Below are 20955 nucleotides of genomic sequence, written 5' to 3'. Positions count from 1 at the left end.
AACATGAACCATAAACGGATATGTAAAATCTGAATATGTTTACTACGTTTCGCGCAATTTTACACCAGTACTTAAAACCTTCTATCCCTCCGCAAGTGGATAATATTAATAGTGTAAAAATATGCAAGTGTTCGGTAAACAGGAAGTTGTTGAGTGATGAATCTGAAAACGCATCACACGGTATAGCTGACTTATATAAATCCTGAAACCAAATTTCAGAAATCCTTGTATTGTAGTTCCTGAGAAAAATGTGATGAAAAATTTCAACTTGGCTATCATGTGTAAAATCATACAAGTGTTCGGTAAACAGGAAGCTGTCAAGTGATCAATCTGAAAACGCATCACACGGTATAGCTGACTTAGATAAACCCTGAAACCAAATTTCAGAAATCCTTGTATTGTAGTTCCTGAGAAAAATGCGACGAAAAATATTCATGGGACAGACGGACTGACGGAAGGACAGACAGAGGTAAAACAGTATACCTCCCTTTTTTTTAAAGCGGGGGTATAATTAGATACAAACCGCTGAAATGTATGAAAATAATTGTAAATAGACCGATTAATTTATACGATGTCCGGTACTGAAAATAGTTTACCTGTCACCTGAACAGGTAGATTTGCAGCTGTCCAACAACTAATTAGCCTTGATTAGAATTAAAAAGTATTGAAGTAGGGGTTGTTTTGATAGTAATTAATCATCATGTCACTTTTATGACCGGAAATGTGTGGGTGTTATTATGGCAAAAGGCTGGACCAAAAAGATCGTGAATTATGTTAAAATGACCGAAAAAGCCTTGAAAACGAAAAAGTAGATGACCGTTTCATGCTTTGCCCAGCCGGACTTTTACAGGACATTATACAATTGTCCGGAATATATGACCGTTTTGGAAGCCTTGTGTTAGTCCTATATCAGTCTTAATTTATTTCTTGTGTTTTACATAAAATTGACATCACCTACATATTTTGCATCTGTGTGTGAATACCTTTACACTAAAAACTAACGTATAGATAAGAAATTATCAGTATATCACAGAAAGTATTAACAAGACTAAAAAGATACTAAATCATAATAAATAAATAAATAAATACACAATACTCCCTGCAACTTATGTTATGTACAAATAAATGCAAGACCATAAAATACAAAAGAAAGACATACAATTGATGCTGATCTTCACGATACCCCAATAAATAGATCAAAATCTTAAAAAGTACAGATTTTTATATCTTTAAAATTAAAGAAAAACAATTTTCAATGCTAAACAAATTCCAAACTAGCAAAAATTGTAGATCCAGGTACCTCAAGTGAGATAAATTTTCAAAAGACAGGATAACAATTTCCAATCATTAAATACAGACAATATCTATTTTTACATTAGCTTTTCTTTACAGTGCTATTAATTGAAAACTTTATTGAAAACTGAATGTGGACTAAGATGAAGACTTTAATGTATACATATCAAACATCAAAGCCAAAATAATAATACTAAAAAAACAAGTCAAAATGTGTATTCCAACACTGTAAAGCAATGATATATTTTAATACATGGTATTAAAACCTGATATCTAAATCTTATTAGTGTTTGTTCCTACTCTTTTATAAGTAAAACTGGAAACAGTAACATTGTATTATGATACAAAAAGATGTGGTACAATAAGTCTGTGTACTGTAGGACTTGAAGGGGTACACTGTACACTCTTTTACTTAATCCAGACCATGTACATGAACTAGATTTTTTACCAGTGTACTCATTTCTCCATATAAATTTTTTCTATAAATAACTTTTGCTTTATTTTGTTACATCCTTCAATTAAGACTTATAAGCTTTGACATTATAATATGCTTAGTCCCAATGTTTATCTACTGACATCATAAAACAACTGGATATCTTAATACACTTCCTAAGGTAACCTTAACAAATAAATAACCATTATTTTTGGATAATCAGATTTGTTGTTGTTAAATCTTTACATCTACTTCTGTGGGATATACTTTCACCCTACCAATCATTGGTTTAAACAGACATGCCTAGAACTTCACACAAAAACCTTTCTTGTAATCAAATCAAGATCTGTACTCATAAATTAATTATAACCTAGCTACTATATCACTATCGTTTTTTACATGACTTGGATGTTGTTGAGGGTTTGGTATAAGCTAATCCTAATTTGTTAAACAGTTCTGCACGTAATACTTTCTTGTCAAAGCTTTCACCACCATATCTCTCTTTCAGTTCATCTCTTAATTGTGATGACTGACTTGCTACAAACCGTGACTGAAAAAATAAAATAATAATATTACATGAAACAAAGTTTTCACTAATTTCCTAATAAGACGGTCATAAACATAAATAAGATGATGTTTTATGAGTTACAACTTAAAAAATCTTAGATAAACAACATCTCATCACCTCTTCAAAATATAGGCTGAATTGATTAGGTATGATCGATTTAGAATTATTGCTTACATGTCTGTTTAAGTCCAAAGGACAAGGTTCACTTTAGACGAAATATGGCCTTGAATTTCAACTTTATCATAAAATTTCAAAATTGCTACAATTTGGTTCTTAAATGGATCTTTTTCAAAAACCTAACTTCTTTTTTTAAATAAATCTCTTTATAAGAGTACATTATAAGCATCAGATTAAGCACATTTTGGATATAATGTCAGAATAAGATGAAGTTGGGCATTTTTCAGACTTAAAAGCTTGAGGAAATCCTTGGCTGCAACCTAGTATCCAAAATGTTCTGTAATCAAAAGTTTCCAATGATGATATTGAATCCCTAGACACAAACTCGTATAGTGTTAACAGTAATATTGCAACTATTTCTATGTGAAATTTTGTGACAAGCTTATCATTGAAACTGTATGGGGGTTTACAGGAATCTCTCTTGTCTGTCTTGTTTGCCTGTGCAAGTAAGGATCTGTTCAGTCATTTTGAATGCCTTGGTCTTGTTCAAAGTAGAGTTTTTATTCCTTATTCATTTTATTTCTTGTTTTCATCTTGAATGTGTTTTTAATTTGTTATTACACACTGAATGGCCATCTATCATCATGAAGGATACATCCCTGGCCATGTCAAACTGGCAACAAAAATAAGTGTTTGCTGTTTCTGCATTCAGCAGGCCACACTAAGGAGTAAGAGCTAAGACTGGTCAGAATAATGTGTCTATGTCTTCCAGCTGATTGTAACCTTGTGATCCACTTATGTAAAAATATATCATCCAACTCAGTGTGTTGTTCTAGTTTAAGGCACAATGTGTTGAAAGATATTAATAATACTTGGTATAAGTGTTGTCTACATCTAGAGGGTGTTATGAAATAGATTGCAATGCTGTCTGAAACAACAAATTAAACTGTCAACTTCATTTCTATCTTAGCTGTAATGAAGTGAAATTGTAAGTTTTTATATCATTTACTTTATTTTACCTGTAAAATAGTGGTATCTTTTTCTTGTTGGGCTGTCTGTATTTTTCTGTCTTTAACAGCTATATAATCCTCTGTTTCTTGTTTCCAGGCTTCAACTTCATCCTGTATCCTGCAATATTTAAAGTCCTCATTGACATCATATATACCAATAAATAACTAGAAAACAGTTTTTTTAAAGACAAATTTAATGTTAACTAATGCCTCTAGTGAGGTTATATAAAATACTGCTGGATCCCAGATTGACAGCTTAGTTTATAAATTGTTTTTTTCTCCACTAATGTCAAGATATTAAGTCAATGTACTTTTATGTTCTTATGCATTTTCTAGATTAAAGTTTTTAAATACTTTTAAATTCTTAGATAATGAGGAAAAATCACATATCACTAAAGCGGGTGTCTCCTTCAACAAGTTTTGTACTTGAATGATGAAATTGATTGATTGATTGTTGGTTGCTTAACGTCCAGTGTCAAATATTTCATGCATATTCAGGACGAGAACAAGTTTAATAAATACAATAGGTAGGTCTTGTCACAATAGAGGGCATCTGGGATGATGGTTGGAGAAATTTGGACTGCCACTTGAAAATTGCAGGTTTATTGGATAGGGACAGAAATTTTGCCTTGCAACAGGCCACCTACGGACCCCTCAAAGAGTTGTTGCAAGGGTTCTTAACGTGCAAAGAGCGTGGCACTCTCCCTACACGAGACATCGGATTTAACGTCCCTATTCTAACCGGACGTGACTGCGAACTTGATACATCCCGCACAGCCAAACGGACGCCCACTTCAGCAAGCGTTGCTTACTGTTGAAGACCTTACGGCACCTATAGTTGTTAATTTCAGTGTCATCTGATCTCTTGTGGAGAGTTGTCTCATTGAAAATCATACCACACCTTCTTTTTTATAGTCATTCCACTACTTATCTTAATACTGACATATATCACAGACAAGATATAAATGAAATGTGAATATAACAATGTTACTTTTGTATGTTTCTTTGTTGTATTTTCTCTCTGTTCACACGATCATCATGAGCCTTTAATGCTTTATGTTCTATTGCTTTGATGGCACTTTCACTGGCTTGTCGCTCCGTCTAGAAAAACAAATAAAATATGATTTAGTGACAAAACAAATGATTTAAGGTAACAGCTTAAGAGAGCCATGTACTGGTTGGATGTGCATTAGTATCTATAGATATCAAGGTTTATATTCAATGCAATTTTTTCTTAATTACTGTTATATCTATTTTTTTCTAAATTCTGTTTTTACTATTGTCTAGGGATTGAATTAAGGAATGTGTTACTTTACAGAATAATAAATATTTAAATATAAATTGCTAAATATCAAAAAAAGAAAAAGATAAATTTGTATTTTCTCTATTGTTAAACTGAATGTGAACCTCCCATCTCAGACTATGAAGGTATTGACAGGAACACAATTAAAGGCTCTAAAGAGTGTCGCTCACCTTTTTCATATTCAACAAAAACACTTTCCAACATTGTAGATAAAAATAGAATTCATGACAAAAATCTATGTTTTATTGATCTTGTTTTGTTTATCATTAGAACTGTTTAGTTTTTCTCTATCTTTTAATTTTAGTTCATAACACAAAGATGGTAAACAAAAATGTTATTTAAGGGCAATAGCTCCTATAAAGAGTGACAGTCTACTATTTATATCAGCAAAACTTGACTTGTTAGTAGATCTTGCTGCTGATTATTTTTTTTGTGATTTAAAGTTTCTATCTATGTCTCATAATTTTTAAAATATAAGGCAAATGCAAAAATGGTAAAAATCATCATCCATCAAAGATCAATAATTCTAATAAGAAGTTGACTGACAAGTTAAATGTAGACATCATTACCTGTATGGATGATCTATATCATAGAATAGGAATATTGCATATTGCATAATGCATTGCAAATTTTTTTTTGGGTAGTAAAACAGTTAACAAAAAGAATATAAAATAACACAGTCATACAATCAAAATTGACTGGTTCTCTGATGGATGTATTCGACATTATATAATGCCATAAATATAAAACAAGAAACAAAAACAGATTCCAAATTAGTTCTAGATAAGTCTAGCTGGTCTTATTCTTTATTAAACAAGAGCTGCTAATCAGAGAACACAGCCTTATAAACAATCTTGTATGGTTTATGTTATCTCAATAGAATATAAACATGTTAAAAACAGTTACAAGGTAATGTCATTTGAAAGTGAATTTTCAAAATATGGAAAAAATTTTATGATTTGAAATGTATGCATTTGTGCGATTAGAAACTTAGGAGAATTATTTCAACAAATGAAAAAACATGTTTTTAGCCAAACTGAGGTACTTACCTGAGCAGATAGCATCAACTACAGTGATACAAAGGTTATCAATTGAAAGGTTTGTTGCTTTCTTAATGTCCAGTGGCAGGTATTTCATGCATAGTCAGGACGATTATTTGAAGTGGACATTATAGACAGGTGTTACAAACAAGTTCAATTAAAATTTCAGTTACCTTCTCCTGGCATTATTTAAGAAATGACTAATATTTTATCTGTCTATCAAGAAATAACATATAAAATGTGGTACACACTGAATAACCAGCAATACAGGTTATTTAAAAATGTGTATCTCATTTAGGAGGGTATTTCGAATAAACAGCAAAAAATAATACAGTCATTCCTTTTCTTAGGGAGTAAATCTTTAAAAATCATTGATGATGGCATTGTCACATGACAAAATAATGTTGATGAACTGATAGACCAAAAAATTTCAGCCAATGTGCTACATCCAATTTAAATTATATTCCTATAGATAAAAGAACTCCAATTTCCACATGGCATTGTTTAGATAATGGACATATTATGCACAAAATAATAATGCAGAAAGAAGGAATATCTATCTATAAGTTAATGGCACAATACTTTGTTTTGCTAAGAAAGATAAGCTGGACCATTATGATCATTTACATTTTGTAACCTGACTTTGGTACTTTGGCAATTGTTCACATAATTCATATTTCCAAGGGTAGCATGTCCCACAAAAGTTTTTGTTGAAACTGAATTTTAAACTTTGTAGCATTATTGTTGACCTTAACCAATAATATAAATTTTTATGAAGATCTGTCAATTTTTATCAATTCACTCCTTGCATTAGATAAATACCTTTTTTATTCAGTAAAAAAAACAATACTGCCGGTAATGATAAGATCTTACCACTTTTCTTTTGTTCATTACATTTTCTCTCCATTCGTCCAGTTCTTCCTCCATTTTATGTTGAGAAGTTCTTACAATTGCTTGTTTCTTCTGTCTTTCTAATCTGTGATCAAAAGTAGGATATACAAGTACATGTATTATGAATAAGTTCAGGGAAATGTCAATAATATAGGTCTCTAACCACCAATATTATAACATAGGTATAAAGCTTTATATTTAATACAATATACTTGTCTGAACAAAATCTTGCACAAACAGGAAACCTGCAACAACTGAATTTCTACAACAAACTACTGTTAATTCAGAAATTATTGTGTGCATACATATATGTATCAGATAGCAAAATTGCAAGTTCTTATTATTGCGATAGTTGCCCAGTCACATATGTTTTGGTGTTGCAAACTTTGAAATTAAATAAAATCATTCTTAAAGTAAGTTTACTTGCATGTATCTGTTCATATGTTTTAAGTTTATAAATGGTTGATTTTCTATAACTTTCTGGAATTAATCAAATCAAATGGATGCCTTTTGAATGAATATAATAGGTGTATTGGGAAGTACCAAAAAACTTTCAAATTTCCAATAAAAAACAAAAAAATTATATCACACCATGATCTATGCGAATTAACACATGGGAAGGCATGATTTCTGTCAACATTTTACACCTCGCTTACACTCGTTATCAAGATATTGACAGATATTATGATTAAATTGAGATTAGTGCACAGCTTACTAAATACTTCATCCTTATTACCCTTTAACATGTAACCTCTCCTAACATTGAGAGAGGTAGACAGAAAATAATACAGCTTTAATTGCTGTTCTTCATCTGTTAATATATTGTACAATTAATCGACACACAAAAATTAATAAAGAGTTCATAGGTGGGCAAATCTTGAAAACTAGAATGCAACTATTTATAATATATACAATAATAATGGAAGTATGTATTATCAATATTTTTCAATGTATTGTAAAGTTTAATTCAAATATTATCATTATAGTTTAATTAAAGTAAAAAGTAAGATTAAAACAAAAATTGATAATACAACACTCTACAGGGAGATAACTCTAATGTTTTTCAAAACTATATTTCTGCTTTTTGTCATTAAAGATTATGTCCCCTTTTTAAATCTGTAAATACTATTATCATTTAAATAACATTGCAGTATCTAACATTTATACATGGTTAATTTTGCACATGGTAAGAATATAAAATCTACATTCCAGTTCATAATGATTCTTTTGCAGTGTTGACTGTTATTTTTTTTTTTAAAGAAAATCAACAAATTTTTATATTATTGACAATTTTCTACTGTCATTCTTATTTTAGGGTTTTCATTCCTATGCTAGGTCATGTTATAGTTATATTTATGATAAAATAAGAATTTCAACATCATTTTCACTGAAAGCAACAAAGAAAGTTGCACACAACAAAGTTTTCATGTTTACTTGACTGAAGACCAATTTCCTCACATATTTTTCAGTATAAAAGGCATATTTCCAAGTGGTGGATCCATGGTTTTTAAAAAGTGGGGGAGTGTTCTTAAAAGCCCATTTTTCAGATTTAGAGGGGGCCATTGCTCAATCCCCCATCTGGGTATTTCAAGCAATATCTTTAGAACTTACTTATTAAGATTTATCTGTATGTCCCTCTGTTGTAATACATCTTGGTATTTCCTTTCAGATTCCGTCATTCTTATATGTGCATCCTTTTCTAAGTCTTTTCGATTTTCCCTGCAAAATTAACAAGAAACTTAAGTTTCAGCATTTTTTGGGATGATCACTTGATTATTAACAACTTATATTGTAACAATTTTTATTGACAACAAAATGTTCATGATAATTAAAAAGTTCATTGAAACAAAGCCCTTAGTGTATATTTATGTAAATGATAGTTTTACTAATTTGAATGAAGCACTGCATAACATATATAAATTTCATTCTGAATATCTCTAACTTGTAAGTAATGGACAACTTCCTTTTTTTCTTTAAGTTGTCTTTTTTAATTTACTTTCCTTTATGCTTTTAAGTTAATCATTTTCTTTTGTTTCATTTAATTTATAGATTTCTTAGTATACCCTAAATAATATATAGATAGGTAATAATGTTTATTAATATTTATATGCAACCTTAAACAATGACTACAATGTTTGTAAATATATTGTTTGATCACATACCTTGACTCTTTCTCTACAACCGTATGACGACTTTCAAACTGATCTCTCTCTTTCCTATTATGCAACATTTTCATCTGTGAGAAAGTATATAAACATTAGAACAAAATATCAGAAATAAAGCTTAAACAATTTTATATACACCTATAAACATTCAACTTTGCTAGCAATTGGTAATGATCATTTACACTTCCCTCTTTTTTTTACTTAGATAGAATACTGCGAATTCTTAATACAGTAAAAAAAACCAACATTGGTGGCCTTAGGCTGTTTTCTGCACTTTGGTCAGGTTGTTGTCTCTTTGATGCATTCTCCATTTTCATTCTCAATTTTAAACTAGAGGCTCTCAAGAGCCTGTGTCGCTCACCTGATTCTATTTGGGATTTTGAAATAATATTAAAAAATGTAAAAAATTGTAACAGATACTTATAATGATGTTATAGGCCAAATTTGGTTTAATATTGTTATGTTTGGTTTCATTTCATTCAGTTGTTCTCTTAAAGAAGACATTTGTATGTATTTCCTATAGGGTGCCATGTTAAACTAGTCTGGCGGCCATCTTGGATAATGGCTTGGGTACAATGTAACAACACATGGTCAGCACCACATAAGGAGCATTCATGCTATGTTTGGTTTCAATCCATTCAGTGCTTCTCTAAAGAAGACATTTGTATGTATTTCCCATGGGTCCCATGTTAAACTAAGTCCCCCGCCGGCAGCCATCTTGGATGATGGATCGGCTACAAAGTAACAACACTTGGTCAGCATCTCATAAGGAACATTTATGCTATGTTTGGTTTCATTCCATTCAGTGGTTCTCTAAAAGAGGACATTTGTATGTATTTCCTATAGGGTCCTATGTTAAACTAAGTCCCCCGCTGGCGGCCATCTTGGATGATGGATCGGCTACAAAGTAACAACACTTGGTCAGCACCTCATAAGGAACATTCATGCCATGTTTTGTTTCATTCCATTCAGTGGTTCTCTAAAAGAAGACATCTGTATGTATTTCCCATAGGGTCCTATGTTAAACTAAGTCCCCCACTGACGGCCATCTTGGATGAGGATCAACTACAAAGTAACAACACTTGGTCAGCACCTCATAAGGAACATTCATGCCATGTTTGGTTTCATTCCATTCAGTGGTTCTCTAGAAGAAGTTCAAAATGTTAAAAGTTTATGACAACAACAACGGACGCCAAGTGATGAAAAGAGCTCACTTGGCCCAAAAAGGGTCAGGTGAGCTAAAAATGAATGTTTTTACTTAATTCACCGATTGGCCATTTTACACAATATGTAGTTATCACACACAATTTTACTTAATAGATATAGGAAGATGTGGTGTGAGTGCCAATGAGACAACTCTCCATCCAAATAACAATTTATAAAAGTAAACCATTAATGCTTATGAATGTAAACAAGAAGCCAGAAGAAACACAAATGACTTATTTCTCTACTTCATAAATCATTGAATCTGTTCTCTTCAAATATAAATATTGCTTGATGTATGAATAGTACCAAATCATGCAAGCTAGGCATTCAAAATAAACTAAATACATAACATACACAAATATAATTATATCAAAAATCTTAGAAGTGTTTACCAATTTTCTTGTGTGAATTAAATCAGGTGATGATATCCCATTTACCCCTAAGGGATTGGGTAAAAGACAAAGTTTACTGTTTAACATTTATTTTAATTCATTACAAATGTTGAAATTTTAAATTCAAATTGAACAGAGATGTTGCAATAGAATTTATCTAACACTAGAATTTAGAATGTAATATTATATCTCTGAGCTACTTACTAAACTATCTCTTAATAGCCTATCCTGTTTCCTCTGAGCTACAGATTTTATTTCAAAATCTTGCTGTTGTACCATCAGGTCTTTCATTTCTAACTCATCTCTTGATTTAACTTTTTTGTTCCTCGTCTTCAATAAACAGTACATGCTTTTATCAATTTTCATGAATGTTAAAGGATAATAAATTGTACTTATCGGCTTTTATTTGAAAATAATCATAATTTTATTAAAATACTTAGTATAAGAACAGTGCTTTACCAATTTGGAAACAATATAAAATATAATCCTAACTTTTGTCAATTAAAAGGCATTTCATTTTGTGCATTTTCAAATACAGTACTGATCAAGATTAAGGAGAGGGCTGCTATCTCTAAAAAGTGGTTTTAACCTCATCACATGTTCAGGTACCTGTTGGTTTTCTCATTTAGATTATTCCATTTAAACATAACTGCTACCCATAATTGTAAACCACCAGTGAAAAAAGACTTGTTGTTCAGTGTCATTGGAAATGAGACATTTGTGTGTGTCTTCTAGAGGGTACATTGTATACAAATGTAATAACTCTTTCTAACAAGAAGATATATTTGTATACATGTATAAATTTACAAAAGGTACATCTTCCACATGCATATTATACAATACACAATGATGCACATATATGGAATATGTAAGACTAACTAAAATTGCTATGTGTATTTATATTGTGTACCTCAACTGTTAAAATACCATCAAGTTTGGAAATCTGAATTGAAAGACAAATAAATCTTTATTCCAAAGATTGACCACAAACATCGTTAAATCTTTATTCCAAAGATTGACTACAAACATCATTAAATCTTTATTCCAAAGATTGACTACAAACATCGTTAAATCTTTTTTACCTCTTACAGGATATTGTCTACCTTTAATTTTTGTTTTAATTTTTATGTTTCAATGAAAAGTAATTATTCAATCTTGAACATATTTAGGTTTAAAATACTGTGTAAATTTTGTGAAACATTGTCTGGTTGAGCTCAGCAGTAAATATTTCCTGCATTGACAAAAATTTTTTTTTGATGCAAATGCATAATACAATAAATATCTTCTTCACCTTTTTTGATATTTGTATCCAAAAATACTTCAATTTTTAATTCAAAAGATGGATAAGAAAGATCATAAAGGTTTCATTACACAACTGACATAACAGAACAATAAAAAAGATTTCAAGGCTAGAATTATTTCGGTAAATTGATTTTTGTTCAACCAATATGCATTAGAAAAAAAATTAGCAGGTGTAATTTTTTCCCCATTAAAATCGCAGTATCAATACATTAAATGATCCAAAAGGATTTTTTTTTTTGGTTATTCCTATAGACAAATTCTATATATTTTGTTGTTGATTAAAAGGTGTGATTCCAGTAGTCTATTCCTTAATAATAGTACCTGTATTCTCCTCTTTAGTTGTTCTTTGTCTTTTCTCTCTTTCATTTGAAGATCCTATTGAAGCATTATTATCGGAATTAAAACAACATTTTTTTCAATAAGATGTTTCAAATAAGAAAGAGCAGTGTCAAATAATATTTGGAGCTTAATGGCATACTAAATTTAAATAAGTCCTTCCTATCTGTTCCATGTAAATGAAATTGGTTAAGTATTTCATTCATCTCTTTATGGGCCTGTATTTTAAACAAGAATTGTTTTTCATGTCTTGCTTTGATTTCATAGTGATCTATTAATATACAGTAAATGAATTTATAATAATGCAACATGCAGTATAAAATACTGTACATAAAAAATCAAAGTTAATGGATACATTCCATAAAAACCTACCTTTTGTTTTTGTTGAGTTTTTGATGAGATATCCCATTTCTGCATTGCTTGGTGAAGTGACTGTTCTTTTCTTTCCAATTGAGATTTCTCCCTCCTTTGTCTTCTTTTTTCTGATTCCATCTAAAATTTTACAAAAATTACTCAGACAACTATCAAACTTAACATTTACATTCCCTTTTGATACTTAATTAACCGAAGTTTATCAGAAATTGGTCATAAAAATTCTAGTACCAGTATTTTTACGCAATAACAAGAAAAGTGATTAAATAATTCCTTTTTTATATATTCATAAAGTCATTGTTGCTGCATTATGCATGTACAATTAATGATTGTATATCTGCTACTGGTAAAAAACATTTGAAGGTATCAATCTTTATCTGTATAACAAATTTTAAAGTTGTTTCCTTGGTTAGGTTTCCCAAGAGAGTTTACAATAGGGTTTCGCTGAAAATATTGCCTTAAAAGTAGAATTTGAAAACCTTGAATGAATGCAAGACCCTATCTCTTTGTGTATAAAAGAATGTTTGAATGTTCTTATCATCTTCCAGAAAACTGACAGCAACCCTAACATCAGTATTCAGCTACTGTGGAGTCATTATTATTCGTTGGATACCATTTTTCGTGTGTTTCGTGGGTACATGTGAACCATGCATTTAAATAGTTCAACAAATTACACATTTTTTATAGGCTTTGTATTCCCAGATTGGTAAAACAACAAAATCAAATATTAACGGAAATGCAAATTTTGTTCAATCCACGAAAATTGATACCCACAAAAATAAATGAATCAACAGTATTGACTGGGTTTATGGACAAGTTGTTATTTTTATGACTCCAACTAGGTGCTCTGTATACTTAGTAAATTGTTTAGTATTTTATATAAAACAAATTTATATTTTAAAAATTTATAAAGGTATAACAATAAACATGTGTGACCTTTAATAGAAACACAGTATTGTATTGCAATGACATTTACTAACTTACTGACCGAAGCTCAAAAGGGATTGCATTGATTTCTATCATCTTCCAAAGTACCTTTTTTAATAATTTGATTCGATTCTCCTCTGCTAGCATCCTGCGCCTTTTCATTTCAGACTGCACCCTCGATTCTTCTTCTAGCTTTCTTTGATGTTCCCAAGTCAGATCAGCTATAAATCTGTCACGGTTTGTGGCTCTCTCCTGTTCACCCTTTGTCATCATTAGTTCTAAAATTCTTTGGTCCTGTAAAAAGTTTGCTTATGATTAACAGATTTTGATTAAATAAAGTCTTCTGTAATGCCAAAAATGACTAAATTACTTTATAACTGTATAGATATTTAAAACTTAGAGTAATCAGAAAGTTTTTGCATAGATAATGCAATAATCATGTAAAGGTAATTTTTGTTGGACTTAATTTTTGGCACTCTTTAGCAAAAATCAAATTTCTTGTGAACCTTAAAAGCTTTTTAATCCAACGCTGTTAACTGTTTCGCTTATTGTATTTCTACTTTCAAATAGAGTTATTATCATTTAATTGTATAAGTCATCTATTTTATTCTTTAAGAATACAATACTGCTGATATGATTCTATATGTAATTTCCCAGGGTTACCAATTCTAGCTATGATTTGGTTTTCTCAGATTTATTAGTGTTTTCTTAACAATGAAGTTTATATCACTTTATATAAGTAACACATGAATTCTATTTCAATTCTTAACAATACGAAATGACATACCCTTGGAGTGACTACCACATGACTTGTATCTATAGATTTATTCAGTGTTTTCTTCAGTCTAGTATTGGATATTGGCTGAGCACTATCAATTGTACTTCTATTTAACAAACAAGAACTTCCATTGGACACCAAACTAGACGTACTTCTTGATCTTCTTATTGGGGTTGATTTCGGTCGAGGTTTTGGACTGCAATATAACAATAATAGTCTACACTTTCTGTTGTTAGTTAAATGTTTTGTATGTACATTTCATAGTAATTCACACCACTTTAGATATATTTTAACAAGGTTATGAATATTAAAAGAGTACCTTTGCCTATTACGTTTTTCTTTCTTTGACAATAATTCTTCTCTTAATTTCAAGCTTTCTTCATGCAGTTCTTTCACCCTGTAATATATCATACAGTAAACAAAAATGTAAACATGATATCTTGAGATCTTCTTATTAGTCCAGGAAAATGATCTGAATACAAAATACTGATTCATTCAGTTTGTTCATTACTTTTTATAGATTATGGAAAATCATATTGTTATAAATTCTTGACCATGTAGTTTTAACAAATTCTGTATGCAAGAATAAATAAGATTTGTATATTGTTAAGCAGTTTGTGTTTAATCTTTACCCACAAAGCTCTGAAATGATAGTAAATAAGCAGTAATTCAGATGTGGCTTCAGTTGTGTGTTACTAACCTGTTATTCAACTCATCATTAGTAACTCGTTTATGACCAATAGATGTTGCCCAGGCGGTTCTTGTTCTTTGAAGACTGCTTTTTGTTTTCTCCTCCTCTGTAAGAATATAATAAGACATTACTGTGAATTCTTTATTTTCTTGGATACAAATTTCGTGGATTGAGGAAAACTTGCATATTCATGGATATTTAATTTAATTGGTTTTGGCAAAGACTGCATACATTCCTTTATAAATTTTGTTCTTCGTTGAACATTTAAATTCGTTGTTCCACTGTACACAGGAACTCCACGAAAAATGTGTATCCAACGAATATTACTGAATCCACAGTACTCTAAAAACCAAGATAATCCATGTTTAAAGGAGTCTAAAGCACTCAATACTATCTCTTCCCCAACAATAAGTATTGTCAATAACCCAAATTTTCTCATTAATTTGTTTTTATGAATAGGCTTCCTCATCCATTAATAGTCTATAGATCTGATTATATTTCTCTTTGGTAAATAGTGAGTCAGTATCTGCTATCTAATACTGTTAATTAAGAAATTATTGCAAGGTTTTTATTATTACGAAAAATGCGACAGGGTTATAATCGCAATAATTTAAACTCGCATTTTTACATTTTTATATGAAATAAACAGGTTTTTTCTCAATATCACAAACATTAAAATTGCATTATAGTCTAAAATGACAAAATCGCAATAATAAATGCACGCAATAATTTCTGAATTTACAGTACATGATTATATCAGCAAACAATAAGAACTTAGGTCATATTAAATGTTACAGGTTTAGTTCTGTGTAAGAATCTTTCTACAATTTCATAATAACTTTGTTCCTTTTTTTCAAATTGAATATATAACCTGGCTGTTTTTATGCAAAGTTGTAGAGCTACCTGATTTAGACCTAGTACTGGTAATTTTCGATCTGTTTGGTGTTCTAGATCTTCTTTGAGTTGATGTGACTGTCTTCTGTGAAGTATTGTTTAAGCCTAGCTTCCTCCTTGCTGTTTTTTTAGTGGTACCTTCTCCATCAACAAGTTTCTTCCTTTCTTCTTTACATAATTTAAGTACTCCTTCAAGAAATTAAAAAATGTACATTACAATCAATGATGAAAAACCATCGAAGAGTCTTGGGGTTTTCAAAAATTCTTAATCAGTCCCAAATTGTGTGGTGTTTACATACTAATGGTTTGTAATTAGAATTTTGGGCTGATATCTGTAGAAGAACTAGATTATATAACATGAAAACCCTTCATAGAGAATGTTATGAAAAATCAACTCAAATTCAACATTGTGATGTGCCTCCTGTCAATGTTAATGTACATGCTTACATCCATTTTATTTGAACTTTGGTGGATGGTTGTCACATTTGCAATCTTACCACATCTCCTTATTTTTATATGTATACAAAAAGAATCAAGAAAGTCAACAGATTAAAAATGTCGAATTATTGATATGAACAAATAGATTCCTTTTTATTTCATCTTCATTAGTTTGTGTTTATTATAGAAAAACAGCCTAATTGAAAATAAAAAGTTTCTATAAAAGACAATCATAACATTTTCTGAATTATAACAGCTATTTACTTTGTCTTTCTTGCTCATGTTCGTCATATATATTGTAAATGGTTCTTAATGGGATGTCTTGAGGTAAAAGTTCTTCCTGGAAATCAGTTAAAGGCTTGTATAGAATGTCCACTGGCTGAAATCACAAATAAATGTACCATTAACTTTTCTCATTATGATAAATAAAAAAGAAGTAGTAAAGATGGATGTAGCTTCATTCTTATGCAGTAATACTTTGTATAATCATTAAAAATGTACAAACATTTTAGCTATCACTTACCGGTAGATATTTCCTAACCATAAAATGTAATTTCTAGTTGCAATGATGTTCACATCAATCACTTTTGTAATTTTCCATTTTACCAAATGGAAATTTTTCACATGTAGGTAAATAATTCAAGGACTTATATTAAATCATTTAAAGCTGTGAAATCATTGACTTTGTTATTTCAAAGGAACAACTATTTTTGCAATCAAATTGAAGGATTTTCTTCCAATACTCAAGCGTACATCATACAATTCTTATTTTCAGTGAAATAAATATGTTACTTTATAAATATAAGATTAAAATTGCATTTACTTAATGTTTGATCTCTTATATTGCATTAAAAATTACACATTCATTCCAAGATTGTTTGTTTTTGTAATTTTTTCCTGGACTGGCTTTGCCATTAAAATAGTCAATATAATCAAGGAATGGACTTGGACAACCTATGACCTAAATATTCATTCAAATAATAAAACTACAAAATATATATAATTAACTTAAATGGATCTGTCATTGGGTAACAGGTTGTGTATAATGATAAGTCCATTCCTTGATTATCTTGACTATTTTAATGCTGTTATAACATCATGAAATGTACTGGGTTTTTTTAATTTTGTGAACAATACCTTTACTCCAACTTTAGCACATGCTTCAAGTGACCTAGGACTTGTCAAAACATATTTACTGTCTTCATATACAGGGTCTTCAAAGTTGAAGAAATCTATGTGAATCTTTGGGTCTTCTAAAATAAAAAAAATAAAAAATATATATATATATATATAACAAAACACATGCTAATAGTTTATCTGAAAATCCATTCAGCAGTTTAAGACAGAAGAATAATTATATTTCAAATTTCTCTTTTGAAGCATAGTTTTCTCAATGCTTAGTTAATAACGTTTTAATTGATCTTTATTTTACAAAACTTGTGAACTTATTCTAAGTTAAAAACAATAACCCATTTGTTGTACCCATTTTAAGGTATTTGTTTATGTTTAATAATCAAACTAACTAAAATTAAACAGAAAAGACATTTTCCAAGCTGTTCCACATCATTGTTTTAGTTTAACTTGTATTTCCTGTCTAATTGTATACAATGAATAAGGTTAACACCAATTTTGTATGCTAACTACATGTAGTAATGTTCATGGACAGTCGCCATTAATATAATTACCTTAATAAAATATGATCTAATAGGCCCAAATATCATGGCATCCTTTATATCAAAAGTTTAAATCGGAAGCTAAGTGATATACATACATGTATGTGTTACAAAAGTATGTTGCCACCTCGAGTAAAAATATAAAAAAAATAATATTAAAAAAAATGGAGTCTTCTAATATTAATGAATTAACTAGATGCTGAATTGACCAGGTGCCGAAGGAGTACAAATATATCCAGAGAACTCCAAAAAAACTCAATATGAACCCAAGGACCACTAGATATTTCTCTAAAACTCAATTTAATGTGGGTTACACTAGATTAATGTCCTGACCAATAAGAAAATGCTAATTTTTTTTTTATTAATGAAAGGATTTACTTTGAACCTGGAATCCTCACAAGATGACAATATTTATTTAATAAATACAAAAAAAAATCTAAACAAAATATTTTTAAGAGTTAGTAAATTTGACTTGGACCATTTTTGACATTTGCTGATAAAGGTAACAGCATTTTAATGCGGGTCAGTTCAATCCTCAGGAAATGTAACCCATGTTATGTGGTGTTACACTACTTTTATTGAATCCATGACAAATCGCCCCACTGGCAAATTGCCCCACACCTAATCGCCCCACTTTTTTACCCCCACTCTGATGTACCAACTCGCGCCACTTATGAAAAGGGTAAAATCCTATTGAAAATAGGTTGGATAAATTGCCCCAATTATGAAAAGGGTTAAAATCCCACTGAAATACATGTAAGGTCTGCCAACTCGTCCCACACATGACAAAAAAGATAAACCACGATTAATTTAGTAATGCCAACTCGCCCCACTTATAAATTTCTCATTTTCGTTTGTTTTCAAATCATAGACAGCTTTAAATAATGAACTTATTTTTCTAACTTCTTGATGCTTTTAACGATGAAATGGATATTGAATTTATACATTTTTAGAGTTATTTATACATATATTATATCAAATATTATTGGATGCTGAATTGACTTTAAATAGGTGCCGATTTGTCTTGTACCCCCGTGAGAATCTGTTCTGCTTGAACTATTGACGTCATACAACAATCACTTTTCCATTGTGGGGCCAGATATTTTTTATTATAAGGTCAAAATTTTACGGGAACCTGTATTATGTCTAGTTATGGCGGACAAATAGCAATAAGGTGTATTCTGGTAAAAGAAGGCGACATATTATGAGCCTTCTATTCTGTCATAATAAATACCATGCAAAGAAAATCAATAAAGGATGGATAACAGATCTAAATTGACAAGTATTAAATTCATATATGTGATAAACATGTAACGGGGAGAATGTAAAAAACAAATGAAATCAGACCGCCGATTTGCATAAACTTGTGAAAACACGTTTTTGAGCTGTTTTTTTCTTAGATCTAATAAATATTATAATTATTCTGCAAATTATTTCAATGATTTGCAGTAAGTCATTGAATATTACCAGACATTTCTTTGGTTTTTCAAACGGAAAAGGATGCAATATGAACTCAACTGATGAGAAAGGAAAGAAGCGTGCAATGCCCTAATTCTTGTCAGCCATTTATAAACAAAGACGTTGGGGAGACAAAATAGGTGAAACTGTTCCGACCATGATATGTTTTATCCGCGATGGAATTCTAATCTATATTTAATTTATACATTAAAGATTAATATTGTTATTTTTTTATCTTATGATCTCTCTTATGATTTCTGATTCTAAAAAAAATAAACAGTCTTCATAAATCAAAATTTGGTACCAAAGTAACACGAAATATAATAGAAAAAATACAAGAAAGAGCACTTCGATTTATTTATGAAGACCATCAGAGCTCATACGAAACACTCCTGCAGATTTCGAACCTTCCATCATTAAAAACTCGTAGAATGCGCTCAATTGCCTTGGAGACCTTTAAAATAATTTAAAAAAAATGTCCTTTATTTATTCAAGATTTAGTTGTAATAAAAAACAGTTCATATAATTTCAGGTATGTAAACACTGCTGAGGTACCTAGACCTAGAACCTCCAGTTATGGTAAAAGATCCTTTAGATTTGAGGCAGCACAAGTATGGAACTCACTTCCTAATGAGGCTAGACTTATGACTTCTTTTGACCAGTTTAGGAATTATATAAATTCCTGGTGTGGGGGTCAAAAATGTTACTGCAGTTCATGTCGTTTCCACCCAGTGCTGTCTCAAAGCTGAAATTTCTTTCTTTCTTTTTATAATGGCCTTTTGCTCTGCTTTTTATGCATTTTTTTAACACATCTGCCATTAAATGCTAGTGCTTATATTTATTTATTTATTGTTTTTATGCTTTTAGTCTGTTATATTTTATGATCCCAAGTGATTTGCTGATTCCCCCGTTTCAATGCACATAGAGGCACTTGCCACATGAACTTTGACTCTGGAGGCTCACAAATCAATAGAGTTGCTTTCATTATATTGCATGTTTTTTTAGTTTTATTTGGTAGTATTTGCATGATGCTGCATGTTTTTATGTGATAGTCGGTTAAAGAGATCACCAGAGCTCATGTTTTCTCTGTTATTATGTATATATATGCCGACTCTAAATAAAATTTACTTACTTACTTACTTACTTACGACCAATGAAGATGTTTTTTCTTAAGTCATATCGGCCCCTGATCAAATTAACACCAATAAAAAAAGTAAAATCGGCATCTGCAACAAATGGAAGTTTTTAACGACCTTGACTAGCTATACAGCCCTCTGATGAAATCGGCACCCATTTTAAGTCAATTCGGCATCCAATAACATATGATATGATATATATAGACCATTCTTAAAATATATAAATGATCTTCCTAGTTTAATTTTTAAAACATTTGGGGTTGGATTTTACTATGGGATTAACCGCATTTTTAAAGGCATTTATTAGTGTATAATTTCGACCAATTACAAACAAATAAATATTTAACCAGATGCCGATTTGACTTGAATAAGGGACATATATATATGTCTCTTCTAGAATTAATTATTCTAACTTGAAAATAATTCTTGCATAATTCTTTTTTGAATATTTGATATTTTAGCACGTAAATAAATCATTCCTCTACATCTAAATCTTTCGTTTTATGTGTTTTCAATTTATAATTTAAAGTTT

General features: G+C 30.3%; 1 protein-coding gene across 2 annotated transcripts; it reads right to left on the bottom strand.

Moving 5' to 3' along the window:
• Positions 1-860: 860 nt before the first annotated feature.
• Positions 861-19420, bottom strand: LOC139513489 (coiled-coil domain-containing protein 177-like). 2 transcript variants are annotated; one of them, XM_071302044.1, is made up of 18 exons: positions 19297-19420; positions 17294-17409; positions 16421-16535; positions 15728-15907; positions 14834-14930; positions 14453-14530; positions 14143-14329; positions 13464-13649; positions 12429-12548; positions 12042-12095; positions 10623-10748; positions 8818-8891; positions 8267-8374; positions 6638-6740; positions 5774-5791; positions 4413-4522; positions 3431-3539; positions 1971-2276 (listed from the first exon to the last, which is right to left on the bottom strand). In XM_071302044.1, exons 1-18 carry the CDS (start codon positions 19301-19303, stop codon positions 2112-2114), a joined length of 1953 nt encoding a protein of 650 aa, XP_071158145.1. In that variant the 5' UTR covers positions 19304-19420; the 3' UTR covers positions 1971-2111. The 2 variants fall into 2 exon arrangements, with proteins under 2 accessions (XP_071158146.1, XP_071158145.1); XM_071302045.1 differs by lacking the exon at positions 5774-5791 and having other exon boundaries at positions 861-2276.
• Positions 19421-20955: the final 1535 nt, after the last annotated feature.

This window comes from Mytilus edulis, chromosome 2, assembly GCF_963676685.1.
Source record: "Mytilus edulis chromosome 2, xbMytEdul2.2, whole genome shotgun sequence".
Taxonomy (NCBI): domain Eukaryota; kingdom Metazoa; phylum Mollusca; class Bivalvia; order Mytilida; family Mytilidae; genus Mytilus; species Mytilus edulis.
Note: the sequence above shows the minus strand (reverse complement) of the source record. Positions and strands in the feature narration are given on the sequence as shown.

What these genes read in the sequence shown, in the direction of transcription:
- LOC139513489 (XM_071302044.1), bottom strand. An exon ending in CAGTACTAGGTCTAAATCAG is followed by an intron (nt 14,931 to 15,727) that starts GTAGCTCTACAA and finishes ATATTCTTACAG; the next exon opens with AGGAGGAGAAAACAAAAAGC. An exon ending in ATACAGATAAATCTTAATAA is followed by an intron (nt 6,741 to 8,266) that starts GTAAGTTCTAAA and finishes TTTTGATCACAG; the next exon opens with ATTAGAAAGACAGAAGAAAC.